The sequence below is a fragment of the Parambassis ranga genome, chromosome 2 (genome assembly GCF_900634625.1).
Source record: "Parambassis ranga chromosome 2, fParRan2.1, whole genome shotgun sequence".
In the NCBI taxonomy this organism is placed as follows: Eukaryota; Metazoa; Chordata; class Actinopteri; family Ambassidae; genus Parambassis; species Parambassis ranga.
Genome location: NC_041023.1, coordinates 11376397 through 11397963, shown reverse-complemented (window position 1 = coordinate 11397963; position 21567 = coordinate 11376397). Strand labels below are relative to the sequence as shown.

Genomic DNA, 21567 nt, shown 5'->3' with positions numbered 1-21567 from the left:
TGTTTAGGAGCTCTAACTTTGGACAAAGGCTCTGTTCCAAGGTTGTACCTTTGTTTATCCTGTTATGAATGCATGGGGGGGTTTGAATGCAGTTTTCTTATTTCTGGAGCAGAACCCAGATGGTTCAGTTTAACGTCAGCGCTCTATTAATGATCATTTCTGCCAGTGGAAGTATTCGCGCAGGGTGAGGAAGATAAGTGGACCCTGCTGCTTGCACATGAACCAGAGCAGTTTTTGTTATCGCCGCTCCTCTGAACCGCAGTCAAAAATCCATGCTCTTCTCAGGCGAGCGTAATGTGGTGTTACTGCCGGGGCATGACCAATCACAGGGGGCTAAGGAACAACTACTCCATTTAATATGACACTTAGCAGCAGCCTCTAGTGAATTAGACCTGCATATGAGCTGGGGAAAATGAGTGACTGAATTCCCAGGTAGGGCATGTTGATGACTTCAATAGTTGGTGAAGCAAAACTATTGACTGTGAAGCTCACTGCAGTGTTGAAATGTGTGTTCTTGTGTATTAGGAGGGCTGCCTCCCTTTCCATGCTTGATGATGTAATTAGATGTGTAATTCAGGGACAGTAAAAATCCTGTTGGCCATGTCTGCTAATGATTGGGAAGCTTATCAATGTCGGCTTGGTTTCACTTCAAGAGATTCTGCTCAGGCAGCAGCAGTCAGGTCTGTCATCATCTGCTGCATCCAATCAAGATGTGTTTTCTACTGTTCCTAAAGCTTTGTTTTGAAGTTTTTCTTTTCTAAGTATATGTCAGTGAAATTGGTGTAATTATTAGAGGCATTCAAATTGAGCTAAACAGCTGGCTAAAGGCAATGAAACCACTCTGTGGACATGTGTAATGTGCTGTGTGTGTGTGTGTGTGTGAGGGTTGGAGCCGCTCTGCCTGAACTGCAGAATATGTAGAAGAAGATTAGTTAGGAGCTCTGCTCTGTCTTCAACAGATTATTATTCTTTAGCTAAAAATAGCTTGCATGACTTATAGCAGATGATAGTGTGTGAAACCAAAAGAGCAACTGAATGATGTATATTGATACTTTGTCATTAATTCTCTAAATGATCATAAATAAAAAAAAATTCCACATGTGCTTATGATGAGTGGGTATTTTCTCCCTCTTTATGCTCAATAACAGGACTTGACATTTCATAATGATATTTTCATAACGTTTTGTTTTCTCTGCAACAATACGAACAACAGGAGAGTCCTGGATCAAAGCTAAAGTTTGTCTGCACAATATTATTCTGATATAGCTTGTATAAACAGTATGGTTTGTTCAGATGTGATGGTACACCTGTATGATAAATGTAGTATTTTCAAAACAACACTTCAAAACAATGGTTGGCAGTTTAGATGAACCACCTGTTTGTCACGAGGTGACGTCATCTAATCTGAGGCTTCCTGTTGTTGTACAGTGGACACCAACAATCACACCAGACCCAACATTTCATTCATACATATCCTTTGTTAAATTTGTCATATTTACATACACTAATAGTGAAAAAGAAAGCTTTTTACATCTTTTAAAGCAGCATTTAGTTGATACATGTGAAGACAACACTGACTGTGTATATAGAAGTGTTAAGTGGGTTAGAATGTAATCATAGATGCACACATTCCCACACACACACACACACACACACACAGAAGCAGGAGACTAATCCCTCTCATTCACACTCACTCATGGCCTGAAGAAGAAATGTCTGATAATACTATCCTGATCTCGTATTTTCTGCTGCTTTTGTGTCAACTGAAATAATTTTAATCTAGGTAGTTTACCTGTGCAAAATAGGCTATTGTTCCATTACAGTGCCCTGCAGACAGACAAAAGCATGCATTTTTTTTCTTTATACACATTTCTTTACATTTTCATGCTTTTTCTTCACAGCCAACCTGTTTAAATGTGTGTTCTCTGCAGGCTCAAACTGTCAATAATGCTGACATAGTACAGTAGTGATTTCATGTGAATTGGTTAAGGGGAAATGGTTGTTTGGGGTTCTTGGAAATGTGTTTCCATATCTGCTAAATATTTTTCCTATGCCTTCAAAAATACTTACAGGCAGAAATGTAGTATTTTGTATCCATTAAAATGCAGAGTGCTTTCCAGTGTGTCAGTGTGCATGATGGTATGTGTTTTGCTATCTTTATTTTGAAGCCTTATTGGATCATGCAGAACCGAGATGCCCTCTGCGCCTCTGTGCTGTGTCTCTGATGTGCTTTTCAAGTGATATTTCTGTCAGCCTTTTTTTTTATTTCCTCCCACCTAGCATGATTTATCATCACAAATGTTTGTTCCATTCACCCAGTGTATGTCTTGGAACTATCAGTTGCTCTAGTGGGTGCCTATCATCTTCTAATGCGAATAAGCCCTTCCTTTTTCTGATGCTTTTTAAACTGTCTGTTTGAGGTTAAGATTGAAGAGTAGGATTAGGTTGGATGACTGCACTGCGAGCTTCGGATCTCGTCTTCTGGGTTTCATTTTCTGTGTGATTGCGATCCTTGATCCAAAGGGGTTTATCTTTTATCTTTGATTTGTAGTACCTCTTCTCTGCTAATGCTTCTACAAGCTCATCTGTGCAGCCATATTGTTGCCTGTTGTCCAGTTGTCTTCCACATACTGTAACAGAGTAGCTCGCTGCTCCATTTTGATACATCGTATTTAATGTGGCCCTGTTTGATCTTTTTTAAAGGGAGGACAGTGACAAGCATGGGCTCTTTTAATGTCATCGACAGGAAGGAGAAAACATGGGAGAAAAACATCCCAAGAATCTCATCACATCAGTTGTTCACTTAGAGATTTCAGTTGTCTTTATCATTTTGATTTTGACCCATCCATCTTTGAACCTCCTACAGGGTCTCAGGGGTGCTAGAGCCTATCCAGGCTATCTATGGGTGAAAGGCGGAGTACATCCTGGACAGGTGTCCAGACCGTCACAAGGCTAACACAGAAAGTCAAACAACCAATCTCAGTCACACCTACAACCAGTCCCCAATTATCCTAATATGCACGGAGCCTGGGTACCATGCAGGCACAAGGAAGTATGTGCAAACTGTGAGGTTGCAGTGCTAACCACTGCAGCATGCCGATCCTAACCACAAATATAAACAAAATTTAACCATGGGTGAAAACAAAACAGCTTGCTGTGTTAAAAGGACCTGAACCTTCGACTCCTGAGTCCACCACATACCACATACATCCACCATCTGTCCCATGTTTGGGTGACACTGGGCAATATGATCATATGCTCTGCTAAGGTAAACATGACCTCACCACCTCAAGCAACTAGTTAGATTAGCATAGCATCAATGTATCTGCCAACCAGTCAATTTAAAGTAATTAAATGTAGAGTAAAAAAACAAGCTGATGTTATTTCCTGGGGCAACGTACTGCTCTCTCTGCATGTTGAACTCAGCTAGTGGTTTCCCTATACCTCCAAACATGCTAAGATAACAAGCTTCCACCATAAGGGATCAGAAATGTTAGCTTGTGGATGTCCATATCTACAGGGGAGTTGTCCACAAAGCCATTTTACGACTCTAGCCCACTGGTGAGTGGTATTTGATAAATGCTTATTAAAGCAAAAATTATTTTTCTCTTTAATAAAAATGGCATATATGAGGAGAAGATTAATGATATGTATTATTTCACCCAGATTTTTTTGTGTGCACTGGGATAACTTGATCGTTTGCTAAGATATCTCGGGTCGCTTGATAATTTGGTTGCTTATGTGATGCATTGTATGAACAACCATGAACATGAAATCAAATACATGTTTTTCTTAAAATGTCAATCTATATTTTGAGAGTTTAATTCAGGGTATTTTTGAGTTGAGATGAGTTTTCCCTTCACTGTAACAGACAGGAACCAAACTTGGCAGAGGTCATACTGCATTCACCATCTGTCCTCTGCGGTCTGCTTTTGGGAAATGAGACAAACAAATGTCATTGGTTGGTTGACAGATGAGATATATACTCGGTGGAAAGTAAAGAGGAAATGAAAAGGCTGGAGAAAGGAAAGGTTGCCAGATGAAAGGACTCTGATCCCCTGAAAATACCCTCTATTCAGTGACAGATGTCTAGAAGAACCTGACACCATCGGTGCTACTGCTCAGAGGCTGAAAGCACGTAATTCCTAACCGTTTGAGGAAATAAACAAAAGGTTTGTGGGAAGATTTTAGTGTCAGGGAAGGAACTGCTTATTTGACAGTACAAAGACAAAATTTTGCTGATTTCAGGCGGAGAAAATGTTTTTCAGGGGATAATATAACTGGGCAGATATTCAAAAAACACAGCTGAGTGGCCTTATGCAAAATCCTGACATATTTAATGACAGTGAGTCAGTAAATTAACATTAAAATTTATGCAGCTGGGAATTTGTAATAGGTGTTAAAATGTGCTGTTTTATAACAACATTGCCTCATGGCAAGTATAGAGGAGTGGTGATACAATAAATACTTCAGCTCGTCTTAATTTATGTGTCTTCAAAATTCAAGTGCCCACAGTTCAGTCCAGCCAAAGCAGCTCTGCTCCAGAAACAAAGAGATAACATCAGCATGAAACTCTGCCTTAAAGGAAACACCATTTCAAGAAACAGCCCTTGGGAAGGCATGACATTAGTGAGAATTAATCACCTGTATGCAAATCAGTGGTGCTTTAAGAGCAGAAATAACAGCGGTGTTAGCCATGATGTCTGCATGACTGGCACGGCCTGTAATGATGATGTAACTCACATGTGGTTGTGTGTGTGAATTAAGGTCAATAGTGTATAACCAATTCTCAGGCTTTTTTGCTAAAAAGGTTTTATTTTACAGTTATTATATTGTACTGGCAACATTCAGTGTATTGTAAGATGTTAAAGGCACATGTTATATTAGTTGTTTGGCAATTTAAAAGAAAAATGTTAAAAGCTCGAAATTGGTTTGGAATTATGTCGGCTTTTTTTTCAAGTGGGAAGACTAATTACCTTTTGGCATTTAAGGCAGAGTAGTACTGAAGACGATGAGAAGGCTAAGGCTGGTTAGTGAGTGGGTGATTGGTTGGGTTAGCAGTAAAACTGTCAGAGACAGACAGGGAATACTTTAAGATGGTGAGTCCTGGTGATCCCTCAGCAGATTAATGCAAAGACCACCATGTCTGTAACCTTGACAGACAGACAGACAGACAGACAGAGTGGAGGGAGGAGTGGGAGCAAGAGGGTGAAGATGTTTGCAAAAGGCATGGGCGGAGTTCGCTTCGGGATAACACAGATCATTCTGACTTCACTCATTTTGAGAGTATTTTTATTTTATAAAGGCTCACATAGCTATATGTGGATGAAAGAGTTATCATCATTCTATCTCTCTCAGCTCTGCAGAGCTTCTAAGCAGCTCCTAGCTCTGTGTGTATATTCGACTGCCTCCAACTTCTTTCATAGCAACAATTTCTGCAACCACAGCAACTGATAAATAGAGGTCCATATTAAACCAAAATTGGACCAGCTAAGTTGATAAGTGGTGACTTTGAACACAAGTGCTGGGAAAAAATAAGCTAAAATGAATCAATAAATGTGAAATGGTTGCAAGTAAGTGATATTAAAACGTCATAATATTGTCATATTGCCACCATATTAAAATGAAGGTGGAAGAATGGTGGTATATTCTTCCACCTTCATTTTATTATGAAGAGCAGCCAGCTTCCAGGTGGCTGCTCTGTCTCTACCTTCTTCTGTCTCTCTACCTTGATCTACTCTTTGATCTAAGACTTCAGGGTGTAAATATATGTATATTTTTTTGACATCCAGCACAGAAGAGAGAAGAGATCCACGCCTTATTTAACTTACTTACGGCCAACCACACAACAGGAACTTTCCCAGACGTACTCCAGACAGATCGCTAAAACAACTGTACAAGCCCAATTTAAGGATGTAACAGAAATGGAAAAATCATGTTCACTTTAGGATGTTACCTCACATAAAAAAAAAAAGATGCATGGGCACACCTACAGTTTGCCTGTTGACCACAGTTGAGTTATTAGCTGCTCGAGTTGAAGAGTGAGCCTCCAATCTGTTCCATGTTGTCACATAAAAGCACAGACAGAGAGAGAGCGAGAGCAATGGTAAGATGGCTCCCATCAGTCTGCTTGGCAAACATTAAATAACTCCAATTTGCATGATGTATGCTTGTTGAAGGGAGTCCATGCCAGTTAGAAGAAAAATAAAAGGGAGGTAATTTTAGAGCAGCAACATGGCTAGTGGATTAAGCTAATGTATCTGGAAGTCAATTCTGTGATGATACGAATCCCAAAAGGGGGCTTGTTGCACTGCTATCCACGTTTCCCCTCTTAATCTGCCTTCCTAATATCACTCATCTCTTTCTCTCTCCTGGCTACCCATTGAATGTTTTTCTGGTGTAGCAGAGGAAGTGTGTGGGATGTCATGGCATTAGAGATCAAATATAAATCAACTGTTTACACAGTGCCAAGGAGAGTCCTCTTATTACAGGAGGCTTGTTTTGAACACTTGGAACACTAGAGCACACAATGCTTTCTCTCTTCATCACCAATATTCTTGCCACTTTGCAGATAAATAGCAGGCAGGACTTTTGAAAGGTGCAGACAACAGAGCTTTTAATGCAGAGTGTGGAGGAAACTGTAAATAAAAAAACCTGTGTTTTTTTTGCAATATTTGCTTTAAAATATGCATGACATATTTCTGGGAAGATTATGTCTGCAATTAACCTTCCTGAAGATGAATCACATGCTGCTGGAGGAGATAACTGCCCAGTCAGTCTGTACTAGGAAAGGCTTTGTGTATTCAGTTGCATCTTAATTTGTTTACTCACCATGAAGATGAGTTTCCCTGTCATAATCGGTTTGTTCTTCCACTGGTCATCCATACCCACACACTCCAAGCAGACAGGAAAACCAGGCCTCAACCATCTTTTATTTCACCACAACCATTTTTTCTGGAAGGAGTGATGCTGTTTCATCGAAGCATTCATCCCAACCATCAACGGACACTGCTGCAGCATATAAATCATTTAACAACCAATATGCCTGATGGTTTGCTGGATAAGCTAGGATAGCTTAGCTTGCAGGGAAGACCTGGTTTGCACACTAACTTCAGCAGATACCTCAGCAACACAATGCAAAGACGACTTTGACATCACTTCAAAACTATTTATTAAATTCTGTCTTTAAATGTATAAGCTGAACTGTGCTTTTCAGCCATTGAAATGAAGCCTTCTGCTGTCGTTGCATTCTGCTTTACTAAAGAAATCATTGTAGACTGCAGAAGATCTCAAACCTTTTCATTAACAGCACAAGCTCAGCAACAAGCAGACTCAGTCCGAGAGTTCCAGTGAAGCAATGAAAAGCCTAAATTGCTAAAATGGGACATAGGGTTCTGATATGAAGAACTTGACAAAATCTTTGATGCATCACGTTTTGACAGTTTCTGTTTGAATCAGGAGCTGAAGTCTTTGTCCACATTTTTAGATTGATTTCATTGTACCAGCTGGAGGAGGCTCCTATTACATAGCAACCTGTGAATAAGTCAATGCAATGCAGCAGGGAACACTATGAGCTGGAGGGTGAACACTTTTCAGAACAGGGAATGTAGAAATAAGAACTGTGCTAGCAGTGTGCTCTGTGGAGTTTGAAAATATGACGTGTCACCAGAACAGGGGACCTGTTTAATGTTTAAGGGATGTGCAGGCTGACGAATCTTCTGGATGAGAGTCAGAGTGAGAGGAAAAGCTTTAAAATGGGGGGCTGGGAAAGAAGGAGAAAGAGGCGACTGGGAGAAGAGGAAAAGACAGGTAGAGCCTTTGAAAGGGGAGATTGTAGAGGAAAAGAGGAAAGGGGGGGTTAGAGAGAGAAAGAGAGAGACAGAGATAGAGAGAGAGAGAAATGAGATGAGAGGGGAAATAGATTAAGGGGCAGAAGATATATAGAAGCGAAAAAGAGACCAGAGAGGAAATGAGAATGTAGAGAAAAGTGGGGTTAGGGTGAGGAGGTAAGTGTGCACAAGGAGCAAACGATGTGAGCTTGTTCATTTTTTTTTTTTTTTTTGCACCTTAATTGGAGGCGCACTGGCATTCGTTAAATTTTTAGATAGACGATAAAACCGAAAAACATGAACAAGTGAAGCTGCAGAGATTTCAGCACTGTCACCTGTTTCCCCCTCAGACACGTGAGGCAGAGCACTGACTGATCACAATGTCAGGTTCTTATCCCACCGCTTGGATTGGGTTTCACTTTTTAATGTTTCTGTGTCTCATTTCTACTGCCAGACAAATAAAAAACAACAAAAAAATCCTGATCTATTTATTTCAGAGTAGCACAGGAAATGGTCGTAATACTCCTCTGTTTGGTACGCAAGCGGGCTTCGACAATGAATTCAGTAGGCTATTAAAATGCCTTTCAGTTAGGAAATCAAGCTGCTTGTGCGTCTTTGAATGCAACATCAAGGGAGGCTTTTTTAAAAAATAGTCCCTGTGTGCATCTGTGCAGTGGCTGCATAGCAGGAAAACATATTTCAGATCAGTTTCAGATCTCTGCAGGAGAATAACAGGATTTTATGGGCATTACGACAAATAATGATGATATGAAATGAGATGATATAAATGTGTCAGCTGCACAAGTTTCCTTTATACAGCAACCCATTCATTTACAGTCATAGTTGAATTCAGGCTGTTCAGTATGTGCACTGCATATGGGCATGCTTCTATAAAGATATGTGTTCAACGTGCCCATTCAGAGAAGCCCTAAGGACCCTGCAGATATTTAGTACACCTGATGCCCATGCCTGTTACTCCCTCTGACTGCACAGCCATGAGGCAGTAGTCAGGGTACATAAAAACTGTGATTATGAATGTGTTGTTGCAGTTAATCCTCAAGAGTAAGCACCGAGGAAAGGCTTCAGACCATAGATCAGTGCCAATATTTTGCTTTTTAGGCAAGAATTATACAACAGCCTTGTGGGTAACATTCACGATCTGTCCGTTTGTCAAACTAATCCACCTGAGCTTGCATCGTAATCCAGCTCATTTGTCGCGGGCCTGGGAACGGGACGCCAAATCACGTCTGTGTGGCTGCTCCCCTGACTGATGGTGTCTGAAACAGCGAGAAGTCATTGGAGGGCAGATCGAGCCGCCGCACCCTCCATCACTGAAGTGATGTCAGCACAAATCTGTGTTGTCACTGTGCCCGCGACTGCTGACTGAATAAAAGTACAGAGGAAAGAGATGGGTGGCTCCGTCTGCTGCTGTTAAAGTGATGCAGACATGACAGGGAGGGAGGAGAGGGGAAGGCTTCAATAATAATAATCAGGACACAAGAATTAAACAGTCAAAATCAAAAGCTATATGACAGCTATGTGAGCAGAAGTGCAAAGTTTTTATGAGAGATGGAACTAACATTTGAGGAGAACTAATTCATTAGGGGCATCAGCTCAAGGTAAGAAGAACAGAAACTTCAAGGTTTTTCACGGTCACAGTCTTTTTCCTCTCCAACCACCATGCAGGCAGGAATTAAACGTCTTTCCTATTTTATGTTGCAAAGGATTCTTTCCAATGCCAGTTGTAAACAAATTGACCTTTCACTTGATCTGCTGCAGCGTTTAGAGCCCAGCAGCATTCTTGGAGAGTGTCCTGTATGTGCGAATGTTTACTTTGCACTGCTCATCCCCTCTGAGTGCTTTCGCTTGTCTCCTCTGTGGGGGGGTGGTTGTGTCTTTAATGAGCTACACATGCTTCACGCCTTGCAGTTCACATAACTTCGGACCTGATTGCACACAGAATGCTGCGGGGTCCATGTTTAGAGATGTTACAGAGAGCAAATGGGAAAGGCAGAGAGACATGACTGCAGGACTTCCTTCTCCTCCTCCGACTGAAAGTCAGATATAGCCTTGAGGGTTTGAGCTTGTCTTAACTGTCACGTGTAAGGCAGGGAAGTTATGACAGAATGTATTATTGATAGACAGAGAGTGTGTTATAATGTTTCTGGGAATTTTGATATTTTAGACCTCCAACTTTACACCCACACACAAACTTCCAATGGATTAGAGATAGATACATAGACATATATATAGATAAATATAGGTAGATATATCAGTAACTGCTCAACAATATATGGTGTTAAACTATAGAAAAATAATGCACATCAGATTGATGCCACTTGATCCCCAGAGTGTGGTGGAGTTGGGCAGCCACTCCTGAGTGGTTGGATTCTTAATGTATAAACAATCTGTGTTTTTGTGTCACTCTTTGCCTTCCTGTGTTATTTTTAGATACTGTTTTTATAGCTGTTATGTTAGAGCATGTAATTAATTAGATTAATGTTTAAGTGTTTGACAGCCATAGTTATTTTTAATTCATTGTTTGAAGTCACCTTACTGTATTTGGCCTACTGCCAGGGGTTATTACTGATAGCACCCTCATGTCTCACAGTGTAGTCACAGCTCCAAGTGTCAGAAGTACAGGTGCTGCTTTTACACATTGGGTCGTGTGTTCTTGTGAAAAGCTCACTTGCAGCATTTGTTTTTCTTTATCTGACAAAATTCCTTTTTTTTTCTTAGACGTTTGCTCCTTATTCCATCCGAATGATGTATTGTTGTAGCATATCTTTGTCAGAGAGCATGCCATTTCAATGAATTTATATGCTCTGGGTCACCCAGAGGCAATTAGGTGATGTGGATCCTGCACTGGCATCATGATAGTTTTTATAGATCTTCTCATCCTGCAGGCAATTTTAGGATCCATACTTCCCTCCCGCCTGTCTTCAGTTATCTCTTTGCCCTTGATCGAGTCTTTTCCTGAGCTTTCTTTTGTGTTGCTCCTTCACCCCTTTTCATAGCGGAGGTGTAAAATGGTTTGTCAGCACAGCCTTCACACAGCTTCTCAACATGGATCCACACTGATCAATGTCCACTAAGTTTTACTCAGGTATTAACTGGAAATATTGAATAGAGTTGAAGACTATAGCGCTTGAAAAATTGGGTTGAACAGAAACAGCTGAAGCTTGAGATTCAGTTTCTGATAATGAGGAGGAGGTCAGTCACGGCCACTAGAATTCACTAAGAAAATAAATTAGTAACTATTCTAATATTTAGGTTGGGTTCTGGGTAATCTGGGAGACCACAAATTCGTCTGGGGATAACAGATCAGGTCAATGTTTTGGAGACAGATATCAGATATCCAGACGTAGAACACTTCCTGTGTGCAGCTGTCATTGTTCACTGACAAGCAACCTGAGACATGAGACTCACTCAGTAGTGTAAAACCACAATAATGTTACATTTTGAAGATTTCTTAATAGTCAGATTCACAGACAGATTGCTAATACACCAAACTGGTCTCTAATGTGAGGATTTGTTGTTATTGCAAATTGAATATTCAGTTTTGGACTGTTGATCAAAGTGTACAAAACTTTTAAAGTAACTGCCATGGGCCAATGTAGACATTATTAATCGTTTCTGTCATAAATAAAACATTCCTGCCTATAAAATAAAGTTAAATAAGTGTAAATGTTACTGATTGACACATCAAAAAATGTGATAGATTATTTGTGTTATGGACAGAATGACTGCAGTTTTTCTAAACTCACTAAATGCAGCTGTTTCATTTCAGCCTGCTAACAAGATTCCTAACTGAGGACAGACCACATCTGAGGGCAGTATCTACAGCACTGTATAAAGAACTTGTATCATCATGAAAGAGAAAGAGAGAGAGAGAAAAAAAAGAACATTCAAGGGATCCCTGGTCAGAAACCAGCACTGCTGGCCTTAAGTTCTTGGCAGATGAAGGCTTATTTGTCATCCTAAGGCTAAGTAGCCTAACATCAGTGTTTCTCTGAAGCCAACAAAAATGCTATAAATCCCGCTAACCTTTTACAGTGACTTATAGGACTTGCTCTTGCGTGTCCATCTGAGCAGCCTGCCCCCTGTGAGGCGTGGGGAACAACTGGTAGGTCGTTCTAACTGTTCAAATTGTGGAGTGATGGACTTCCAACTGGGACTCTGCAAGCCAGAGCAAAGAGACCTGAAAGTGAATTCTGATCTCACATGCACTCAGTTTACTAGATTGACAGATGTGCAGGAGTACAGGCTCAGCACAGGGTGAATTATGACCGTCAAATATTTGTTTTTTTTTTCTTTTTTTGTCAGACCGCAGCTCTGTTTTCCTTCATCCTTTTCCTCACACAACGCAGTGTTACTCTTTCATGCTACTGTTACACATATGGATGGGATCACTAGCTCTCCGACACACACACAAACAAGAGGAATGTGAAATGTTACAAACTGCAGTGCTTCTGCTGCAGTGTTTTGCATTTCAGATGAATGATTGCGCTGGCTGTTTTTCTCCAGAGGAACCATAATCCTGATTTGAAACAACCAAATGTTTGTTCAGTCACTCACTTTCACGGTAGACAAATTATTTTCCTGAAAGGTTTAACTTGTTGTCCCCCCTGTCTCTCTCTCTCTCTCTCTCTCTCTCTCTCTCCAGAGATTTGCCTGTGAGAGGACGATATGAGGTTAGCGTGCTCCTTTTGGATTCTTTGGTTCCTTCTGGTGGTAAGTGCTAATTTTTTTTTGTTTAATTCACAGCTGGATGCAGTGTGAGGTAAATGTCTGGAGGCCCAGCTCCTTATTTTAAATGCTGCACATGTGCTGAAACATTGGATCCAATTGCATACGGTGAATGTGTAATAGGTTGTGGTCCAGTGGTTTTCTTTTATCAGCAAAAATCTGAAAATAATTAGAATTAATATTCACTCACTTTTTTCTGATGAATAATTATAATTAGCTTGTTGGGGAAAGAGAAATGATCCATGACTGCATGTGTTACTTTGTGTGTTTGTTATCTTATAACCATATCTGACGCCTACCTTTAGGCAGATGGACTCTATTCTGTACAGTAGCGGGCATTGTGAGCTCACACTTCTAGCAATTTCCCATGATTTTCTGTGCTTGTCAAAAAATGATTAAATTATTTAAAAATATTAGAATTTCAAAAAGGAAGAACAAAATGTGAAACTTTCATAATAATCCATTTATCTGTAATATCACATTCAGCACTTCTATCTCATTAGTAGCCTACAGTTTATTGATCTAAGTTTCCTCTGAAGCCAATGATCTAATGTCATTGCAGCTTGGAGGACTGTGTCCGTGTCACCGTGCACGCCAGCTTGTTTGAGAAAGTGCCCCAATTAGCTTAACAGGGACTGTTGTAATCATCAGTCAAAGATCTTGACATGCATCTGATACCTCAGACAAATCATGTAGTGAAGACAGACTCTGGCACCGTGCTCTGTCTTTTAAATATATACTGAAATAACCGATGCTGGTATCACAATTCAACACTTTAAAAAAATGAGCTCTTAATGGCTCTCTACAAATTACAATAAATGGCTTCATGAAGGTGTTATAAAATATAAGGCTGGATTAGGTGATAGGACACTGAGTTTTTTGTGCTCTTTTTTTACTGGATGTTTTTTTAGTGCTACAGTAAAATGGAAGTTTATGGTTTTAGTTTCCTCTGCTGTTCAGGATCAAGCTTGACACTGAGGTATTTGTGCCAAATGCCTGATGTATTTCTATGCTGCTCTGCCTTGTGTTTTTCAAGCGGTCTTGTCATGTTACATTTAAGAAGATTAAGGAGTTGTAAGTGGTGAAGAGAGGCCGTGATGCAGAAGATTATTTTTTTCTCTGCTTTTGATATTGGTGGTGGCCTGGTGGTCGTATGCATGACGTCATTTACTTCAATGCTTGGAGTGACATCATATGTACGGCTGCTAAACTGCTACATGGGACATCAGCCACATTTTTTTTAAATGTTTTGGTGTAAGTCAGACAGGTAAGACAGAGAAACGGGGTGAAGCGGGGTGCGGTTGCATCTCGCTTGTGATAAGATGCGGACAGAATCTCTCTGGCACATTCCTTAAACAATTCACAATATGCAAGTGCATGAGCCTGGCACTCTGAGAAGCTTAGTTTTCAGCCAAAAGAAGTCGCAGCAAAATGGGCTCTTTATCCTTCAGTGAGCAGCTTTATCACAATCAGCATTTCACACAGCAGGCTTCTTCATTTTAATGCTACCTCCAAATTCAAACAATGGAGCAGAGATAAGATTCATTTGGTGCAAATCAGCTGCTTAACTTCTTTTGTAAGCTCCCAAACACACTTTAATGAGGTACAGGGAGAGTGACTAGAATTTCAGAAGTAAAAGAAAGAAAGAGTGAAATCCTCCTCAGATCAACACTGAAAAAAAACATTCATGCTTATTTTACCAAGAAATTTTTTATCTCACATAAAGATGCATATTTTTATCTGAGCATGATAAAACTGTGAAATATTTGGACCATTTTAATTTGACTGTCAAAGGAATTCCACACACACACACACACACCAACAATATCGTATCTACAGCACATGTTTTTGTCCCTCCCTCCCCTCACCTCTAATGTCGTGTTGTCTCCACAGTGCAGGGAGGCGACAGGCACTGGGCCAACCGCAGACCCATCACTCATCCCGGGACAGAGCGAGCAGGCGCTGAGTCAGGGTCGATACAAATGTCTTGAGCTGTCCAACAAAGACCAAAAAGCAAGCAGAAGTGGTGAGAGGCCTAAATTATTTTCAGCCGTCTTTAGGCCAAATCGATTGGCTCTTGGAGAGCAGCAGATGTTTAGAGATGCTGAATGAGTATCATTAAGTGAATTTACACGTTCAATAAATATGTCTCTTTTTTTCTCTTTTAGGTGTTTTCTGTGGTCGTATGTGGGACGGTTTGCTGTGCTGGGATGAGACACCAGCTGGGACATCTGTAACACAAAGCTGTCCAGATCGTCCTGACCGTGAAACAAACGGTAAGACAGTTTTGGCACTTTTTCTCAACAAGAGAGGCTGGCTGAACTGAGACCTGCAGGAATGTGAAAGGGGTTTTCTGCATAACATTTTAATTCCAGGTCAGCAGACAACACAGCGAAATGTTCCAAATTGAGTGTGATAGACACTGTGAGTTTGCTTGCATAATTCAAGAGCTACAGAAATAGTAGTAACTATAATAAAATATAGCTGATTGTAATAGCTTATGATGACCATTGGTAGTAGTTTTTACTCAACAAAAACTGCATCGCTCCACATTTACTTCCTCTATTATACTCCTGCATCCAGTGGCAGTGAATCACTCACAGTTTCTGTTTTGTTTTTTTGACTGTCCTGCTTTACAATGTTAATATTAACATTATAAAAACCAGCTGTAGGCTAATTACACTAACAATTGTATTAGACTCAAGAACCATTAAGTGCTAGCATGGCTGCTCACACAGCTGTGTTGCGCTGCAGGACGACAAGCAGGTCTAAATAACTGCTATTAAAGATTCATACCCTGAAACATTAGCCTATCGTGTCAGAAGCAAAATGAAAACAGACGTTTATTAATATTGAAATTGACTGTGGACCTTCATTATGTGAAGTACACTTAATGTTTGGATTGCAGCATGACTAGTTTCCACACTAAGTGCAGTTTTTACTTTTCTGAGTAATGCGAGGCTCTGTGATGTCTGGTTGAAGAGATCCAGAGTAAAGTCATGCCTGATTAAGGAGATGCAATATGACAAAGAGAGGGGAGGTGAGGGAGAGGACAGAGAGATGAATGAGGAGTATGTGGAGGGAAAAAGAAAAGAACAGAGGAATTACTAAAAAAAAAGATGGAGAAGCTGGAGTTAGGGAGATGGATGGGGAGAGAGAATATGAATGAGGGAACAGAGAAGGTGTTTTTGTAGGAGATGGCTAAAGGATCTTCTTGAATGCCTGTGACGCTAAGAGTCCCCTCATGGCTCCTTGAAAGCTGATGCTGCTGATATGAGGCCTTGGGGGAGAAGTACAGTTGGAAGTGACTGCTGAGCAGTTGATGAGCTGTCAGAGAGGACTCGCCAGTCGGCTACAGTTGTTGCTGTCAGGCACAACGTGATCTCATTCAGAGCCTGGTCATGGATCCACATTACATGTGGGTTTAAGTCTGACATTTGAGAATTTGCCAGAAAATTACTCCAAAGGTGGAAATATCTGTTTGACATAACTTTTGATGGTGTCCGCCAAGTTGAATTAATCATGTGGTTTGGTGATGCCAAGACTCAAGGTCCGATTTATGTGTTTGAATTATACCAACATACTACCCCTGAGAAACACTGAGAAACACAGCCAAAACATACAAAGATTCACTGCTCAGCTCTCTATTAAACAAACAGAAGCGGTAAACTGTGCCTGTAAGTAATTTCATACAGTACATGAAGCTTTCAGGATAATTATTGATGGATTATGTTGTTGCCAAACTGCTGATGAGTCATTATTATTCTTCTCTACAGAAAAAGTGACTAAATATTGTGATGAGTCGGGTCACTGGGTTCAGACTGGCTCTACCTGTCAGCCAGCCTTGAAGGACAAATTACAGGTATTTAATCATTGTGTATTTTCCCAGAAACAATGGAGGAACAGAACAAAGCTCCTGTATAAGCTCACGTGTACCATTGTGTTTGTTTCCAGAAGGAAATCCCAGATTTTGTAAGGGTTGCTACAACAAGAATTCTTGAAAATAAAAAGAAATGCGAGGACAAAATGAGCAATGATCCACCGTATGCTCGATCAGGTAGTGCAACACATTGTGTAGCTTTACCTGACTTACAAATCATGAACAAGAAGCCTGTAAACATATTTTTGTGTGTGTGTGTGTTGCAGGCTTGTACTGTAGTCGCAGCTGGGATGGCTGGCTGTGCTGGGACGATACTCCGGCAGACACCTATGCCTCCCAAAACTGCCCGGATTATTACACTGACTTTGATGTCACAGGTGTGCGGTGTGTGCTTGGATAGAAATTCACATGTGATGATCACGTGCATTACCACTTTGTGAACATTAGGTTAAGAGTTTAGTGGTAGGTCTAGCAATCTAATTTGATTTAATCACTGAATGACTCTTTACAGAAAAGGTGACTAAGTACTGTGGGGCAGATGGGCAATGGTTTCAACATCCAGAGAACAACAGGACCTGGACTAACTATACACTCTGTGCAACCACCCATGAGAAGAGGCAGACAGTAATGGTCTGTTAATGTGTATTTATTATACAGGTTCTTAACAATTAACTTAATGCAACATTTTGTATTATTGAAGCTTCTCTTGGTTTCTCATAGTATCAGAAGCTGCTTGAGAAGGAATACAGATGTCTCCTAAAAATAAACCAAGAAACCAATAAACCACCTTATAACAAACCAGGTAAACTCACGGTGTGACATCAAATCCACAATGTGGACAGGATACCTTATAGTGATTTTTTGGATGGGTTGGTGCTGTAGGTCTGTACTGCCTTCGTAACTGGGATGGTTGGCTGTGCTGGGACGACACTCCGGCGGGAACCTACGCCTCTCAGAACTGTCCTGACTACTTTTCTGACCTGCACCCCACCGGTGAGTGGTAACATTTAGGAAGTGTGTACATAATGTTTGATCCTCTATAAAATTCTGTATTTTTTATAATAAAGAACCTACCATACATTTAATCCTTCTTTTTAGAGAAGGCAACTAAATACTGTGGAGAGGATGGACAGTGGTATCGCCATCCAGTGAGCAACAATACCTGGACCAACTATACACTCTGTGCAGTCAACACTGAGGAGAGGCTGAAGGTAAAATGTTGTTTATGCAGTCACTGTCACTCAGAGACATCCTGCACTATGGTAGCTAGTTGTGACTAGGTCTGCCATCAAGTAGCTGAACTATTTCGGCAAACTCAATACAAGTACTTTGACAGCATTAAAGGGGACCTGTTATGCTACATAAACAGCACAGCACATAATTTCCAGGTAATGTGATCATATTTATTCACATTCATATGTATATGTTCATTAATAGTCTGGAGTAATAATACAGAGGTGTAAGCACGGTAACACAGCGGTTATGGCCTGTGTTAAAAGTTATATAACGACTGTTCCTTCTGTGGAAAGTTTCCATAAGTCAGCTACAACTAACCAAACGGTATTTATAGCTGACATGACATATCCCTGACACAGAGACAGGATCATTCTACAGACAGACAGACAGACAGACAGACGGATAGACAGACAGGCAGACAGACAGGCAGGCAGGATCTAGTGGAAAATCACATTGTATGCTTGAATAGAGTGAGATGGAAACAGAAAAAAGACAAAACTAGTCAGTGGACAGGACGGTTACAGTAAGCTAACCTTTTTTTATATTATTCATCCTAAAATGATTTAAACACACTATATATACCATCGATAAAACCACACCTATTAACCACAGTAAAGCAGCTCTCTCCTGTATATTGCCTTCTCTTCCCTCCTGTGGGTTGTTTCAGGAGTTCTCTGTGGTTGTCAAAATGAACTGGCACATCTGGAATGCATCACTTGGTGATATGTTCCTTGTTCCCTGTAATTGAACATGTTCTCCCTGCATACGATGAAATTCTATCCGTACTAATCTTTACTCTCTGGTTGATTACATAGGTATATTAATTGCATTTTACTTATTAATACACAAAAAGATTTATTCTATTAATGGTCAACTATGTATATTTCCAGAGAGGCCCACAATTCATGCAAAGCTGCTCGGCTGTGATAGACGTAGACTAAAATTAGGGTAATAGGTCCCTTTTAATAATGCAGTCATTTCTAAAGCATTTCGAGTTGTTATGGACACCACAAATTACCATGTGACACAACCATGCCATACTTTAGATATTTTTGGTGATAATAATAATAATAAGCTTGGTTGATGTTGACGCTGATGTTGTGAAATTGTGTGTGTTTGTGACTTCACTAAAATGAAGGCAGCCGCCCAGTTTTCCAGGAACGCTGAGATCGAGGCCATCAACGAGGTGACTCTCAGTCCCATGATGAATCGAGAGAAGCAGGAAATCGTGACAAAAAAGATCCTCGACAGCCAGTACAAATGCTTCGAGAAGATAAACCGAGACACCCCTTACAACAAATCAGGTAGAGACAACAGCGACTGGAACTCAAAAAAGGCTTTGAGGTGTCAGTGTTTCATTCTCTTTGCGGCTTCGCTTGTGTTACAGGTGTGTATTGCAGCCGTAACTGGGATGGTTGGCTGTGCTGGGAGGACACTCCTGCTGGAACGTACACCTCTCAAAACTGCCCTAATTACTTTGATGACTTCGATCCCACAGGTGAGCAGGAGGACTCTGAGACCACTGCTCTGATGAAGGTCTGCTCACTAAAACAGTTGTATCTCTCATTACTTTCAGAAAAAGCAACTAAGTATTGTGGAGAGGATGGGCAGTGGTTTCGCCACCCGGACACCAACAGGACTTGGTCCAACTACACACTCTGCATTGAAAACACTAGCGCAAAGCTGAAGGTAATTTATTCAAGATAAAGCATCCAGCCATATCATTGATCTACTGCATGGTGGCTGCAGTGTGATGGGTCAGCACTATTGCTCTTTTAGTGCCAGGGGCTCAGTAGTATTTAAAGAGTAAATGTGAGAACTGCAAACTTGTGGCCATTACTAAAATATACCACCCGGATTTATTCCTCCCCTGCTCTGATATAACACTAAAATATGCATCTGACACACAAATGTAGTGTGGTTACGATTACCTGCTTAATATGTATTTTTACTGAGCTGACTGTGTTTCATATCTCACACCAAAGAAAGAAAGCCAGACGAAGCAGGCTTTGGAGTCAAACACACATATTGGATCAAAGCCATTCCAAGTTTCTGTCCCTCAGGCTGTCAGAGGGGAGCCTTCCAACTAACGGCCCTGTGTGGACATCATCACATATTTACAGCCTTCTAATCATCAACAGCACCAGGCTGCCAAGCGCTAACAGTGTTTTCCACATGGAAACCAAACCAGCACAACACAGAGCCCATTCTAATGTTTTGCCAAAGGGAATGTCATTCATTTCCTAACTCATGTAAGAGCTTTAGTTAAATGTATTCCAAATAGTTTCATTAGTACTAATGCACCAGGGTCGCTTCATCAGCTATGCAGAAATATTGGTAATATTGGTATTATCCCTCAATATATATAAATATAAATCTAGGCCGAGTGCATTTGATTATCATTTGTCTGTAACTGTCTTTTTGTGTGTTGGTAACTGTATTAAGTGAATGAGTAAAATTCAATTTAAAAGATATAAGACCAAGATTACAAAACACAGCAAAGAAAAATGAAAAATTTTAAGGCTGTGTGTAACACCACACATCTCTGTCTTATTTGTTTTTTTTTTTACAGTCAGCTTACATCCTGTTTTACATGGCAATTGTGGGTCATGCTTTATCCATAGCCTCCCTGCTTATCTCCCTGGCCATCTTCTTCTACTTCAGGTAATGAACTCACTGTGGTGTTCATGCTGTCCTGCATGAGACTTTAACACTGAGACTGTAGCTGTAGCTGCCGCTGCTGATTTGACGTTGGATTGATGATGAATAGCTGGTAGCTGCTTTGTCCTTAAAGGCTCAGTCATCCTCACAATCAAAAGTGGATCTGACAGCCGCACAGATGGTGTTGATGCTTACTCATGATGAGCAGCACTCTGGTCTGTCTCTCTATTACTAGGAGTCAGCAAAAACTAAAAAAAACTGTAGAAGAGCCTAAAGCCACGCAGACGATATTCAGTACTGATGTTTGCTCACTGATGCGAAAGCTTAACATCTATAAGTGTTAAAGGAACACTACTGGTGCAAAGATCCTAGCAGCAGTAAATTAGCATTGACGGCTGTAATAACAAAATGATCTCCACTATCACAAAAATAATGAAAAGAGTTGCTGCGGTTGTATTGAGTGTATTTTTTTTACACAGCACTGCTGCCTGCTAGGTTTTCTTGTGTCGCACATTTTAGGATTCCACACAGAAGAGCTGTGACGTCAGCCGAATGTGTTGGCGCTTTTCTTTTTATTAAAAACGTGTGCGTTTGACTGCGATGCTCATTATGGGTGTTCATCCCAATGTACTGCTTAATCCCAGATCCCCATAATTAAATGAGATATGACTGTTGAAATTCAATATGAGCAGATATGAGTTCAGAACAAGCGGCAACCTTCGGGGCTCAAAGTTGAAGCCCATGCGGAAGTGTCAAAACTTGTAATTCACGCTGCAACAGCTGGGGGCTGGCTCCAAAAGCGAGTAATTTCCCATAGACTCCCATGTTAAAATGGCCGACTTCACAGCAGAAAAGAACATGTTTACGGCCTGGTACAAAAAACCACTCTGGTCTCAGATGATAGGTTCTCTTCTAGTGTCAATTGTAGGGGGGGTGAATTTTTTTACAACTCACTCGTTTCAATGGTATTCTGACTTAAAATTACGCATAATTATGGGCGTTGCCGCTTGAGTGACAGACAGTTGACGTATCACAGCGTGAGTTTCCTGCTTCCACGATCGCCCGCCCCCCTAAACCCCGCTCGTGCTCCCCCTCTTTGTTCATAATCGGAGTTTTAGTTGACGTGACGCTGCCAACATGGCGGCGGTCATCAACGTCCCGGAACCTCCCACCGAGCCTCAAAACGGCTCTTCAGAAACCAACGGGTGACGT

At 40.8% G+C, this 21567-nt stretch overlaps 1 protein-coding gene across 2 annotated transcripts in view; it reads left to right on the top strand.

The window, feature by feature from the left end:
* calcr (calcitonin receptor) overlaps positions 1–21567 on the top strand; it is a 44967-nt gene that overhangs the window by 10593 nt on the left and 12807 nt on the right. Inside the window, exons 3-16 of one of the 2 annotated variants that reach the window (XM_028422940.1) lie at positions 12496–12563; positions 14472–14604; positions 14747–14854; positions 16355–16440; positions 16533–16635; positions 16725–16835; positions 16970–17088; positions 17179–17260; positions 17341–17451; positions 17557–17669; positions 18833–18998; positions 19082–19192; positions 19271–19383; positions 20267–20358. In XM_028422940.1, the coding sequence (XP_028278741.1) occupies positions 12519–12563; positions 14472–14604; positions 14747–14854; positions 16355–16440; positions 16533–16635; positions 16725–16835; positions 16970–17088; positions 17179–17260; positions 17341–17451; positions 17557–17669; positions 18833–18998; positions 19082–19192; positions 19271–19383; positions 20267–20358 (1493 nt within the window). In that variant the 5' untranslated portion in view covers positions 12496–12518. Of the gene's footprint in view, positions 1–12495; positions 12564–14375; positions 14605–14746; positions 14855–16354; positions 16441–16532; positions 16636–16724; positions 16836–16969; positions 17089–17178; positions 17261–17340; positions 17452–17556; positions 17670–18832; positions 18999–19081; positions 19193–19270; positions 19384–20266; positions 20359–21567 lie in introns of those variants that run through there. The other variant, XM_028422932.1, reaches the window with a different exon arrangement.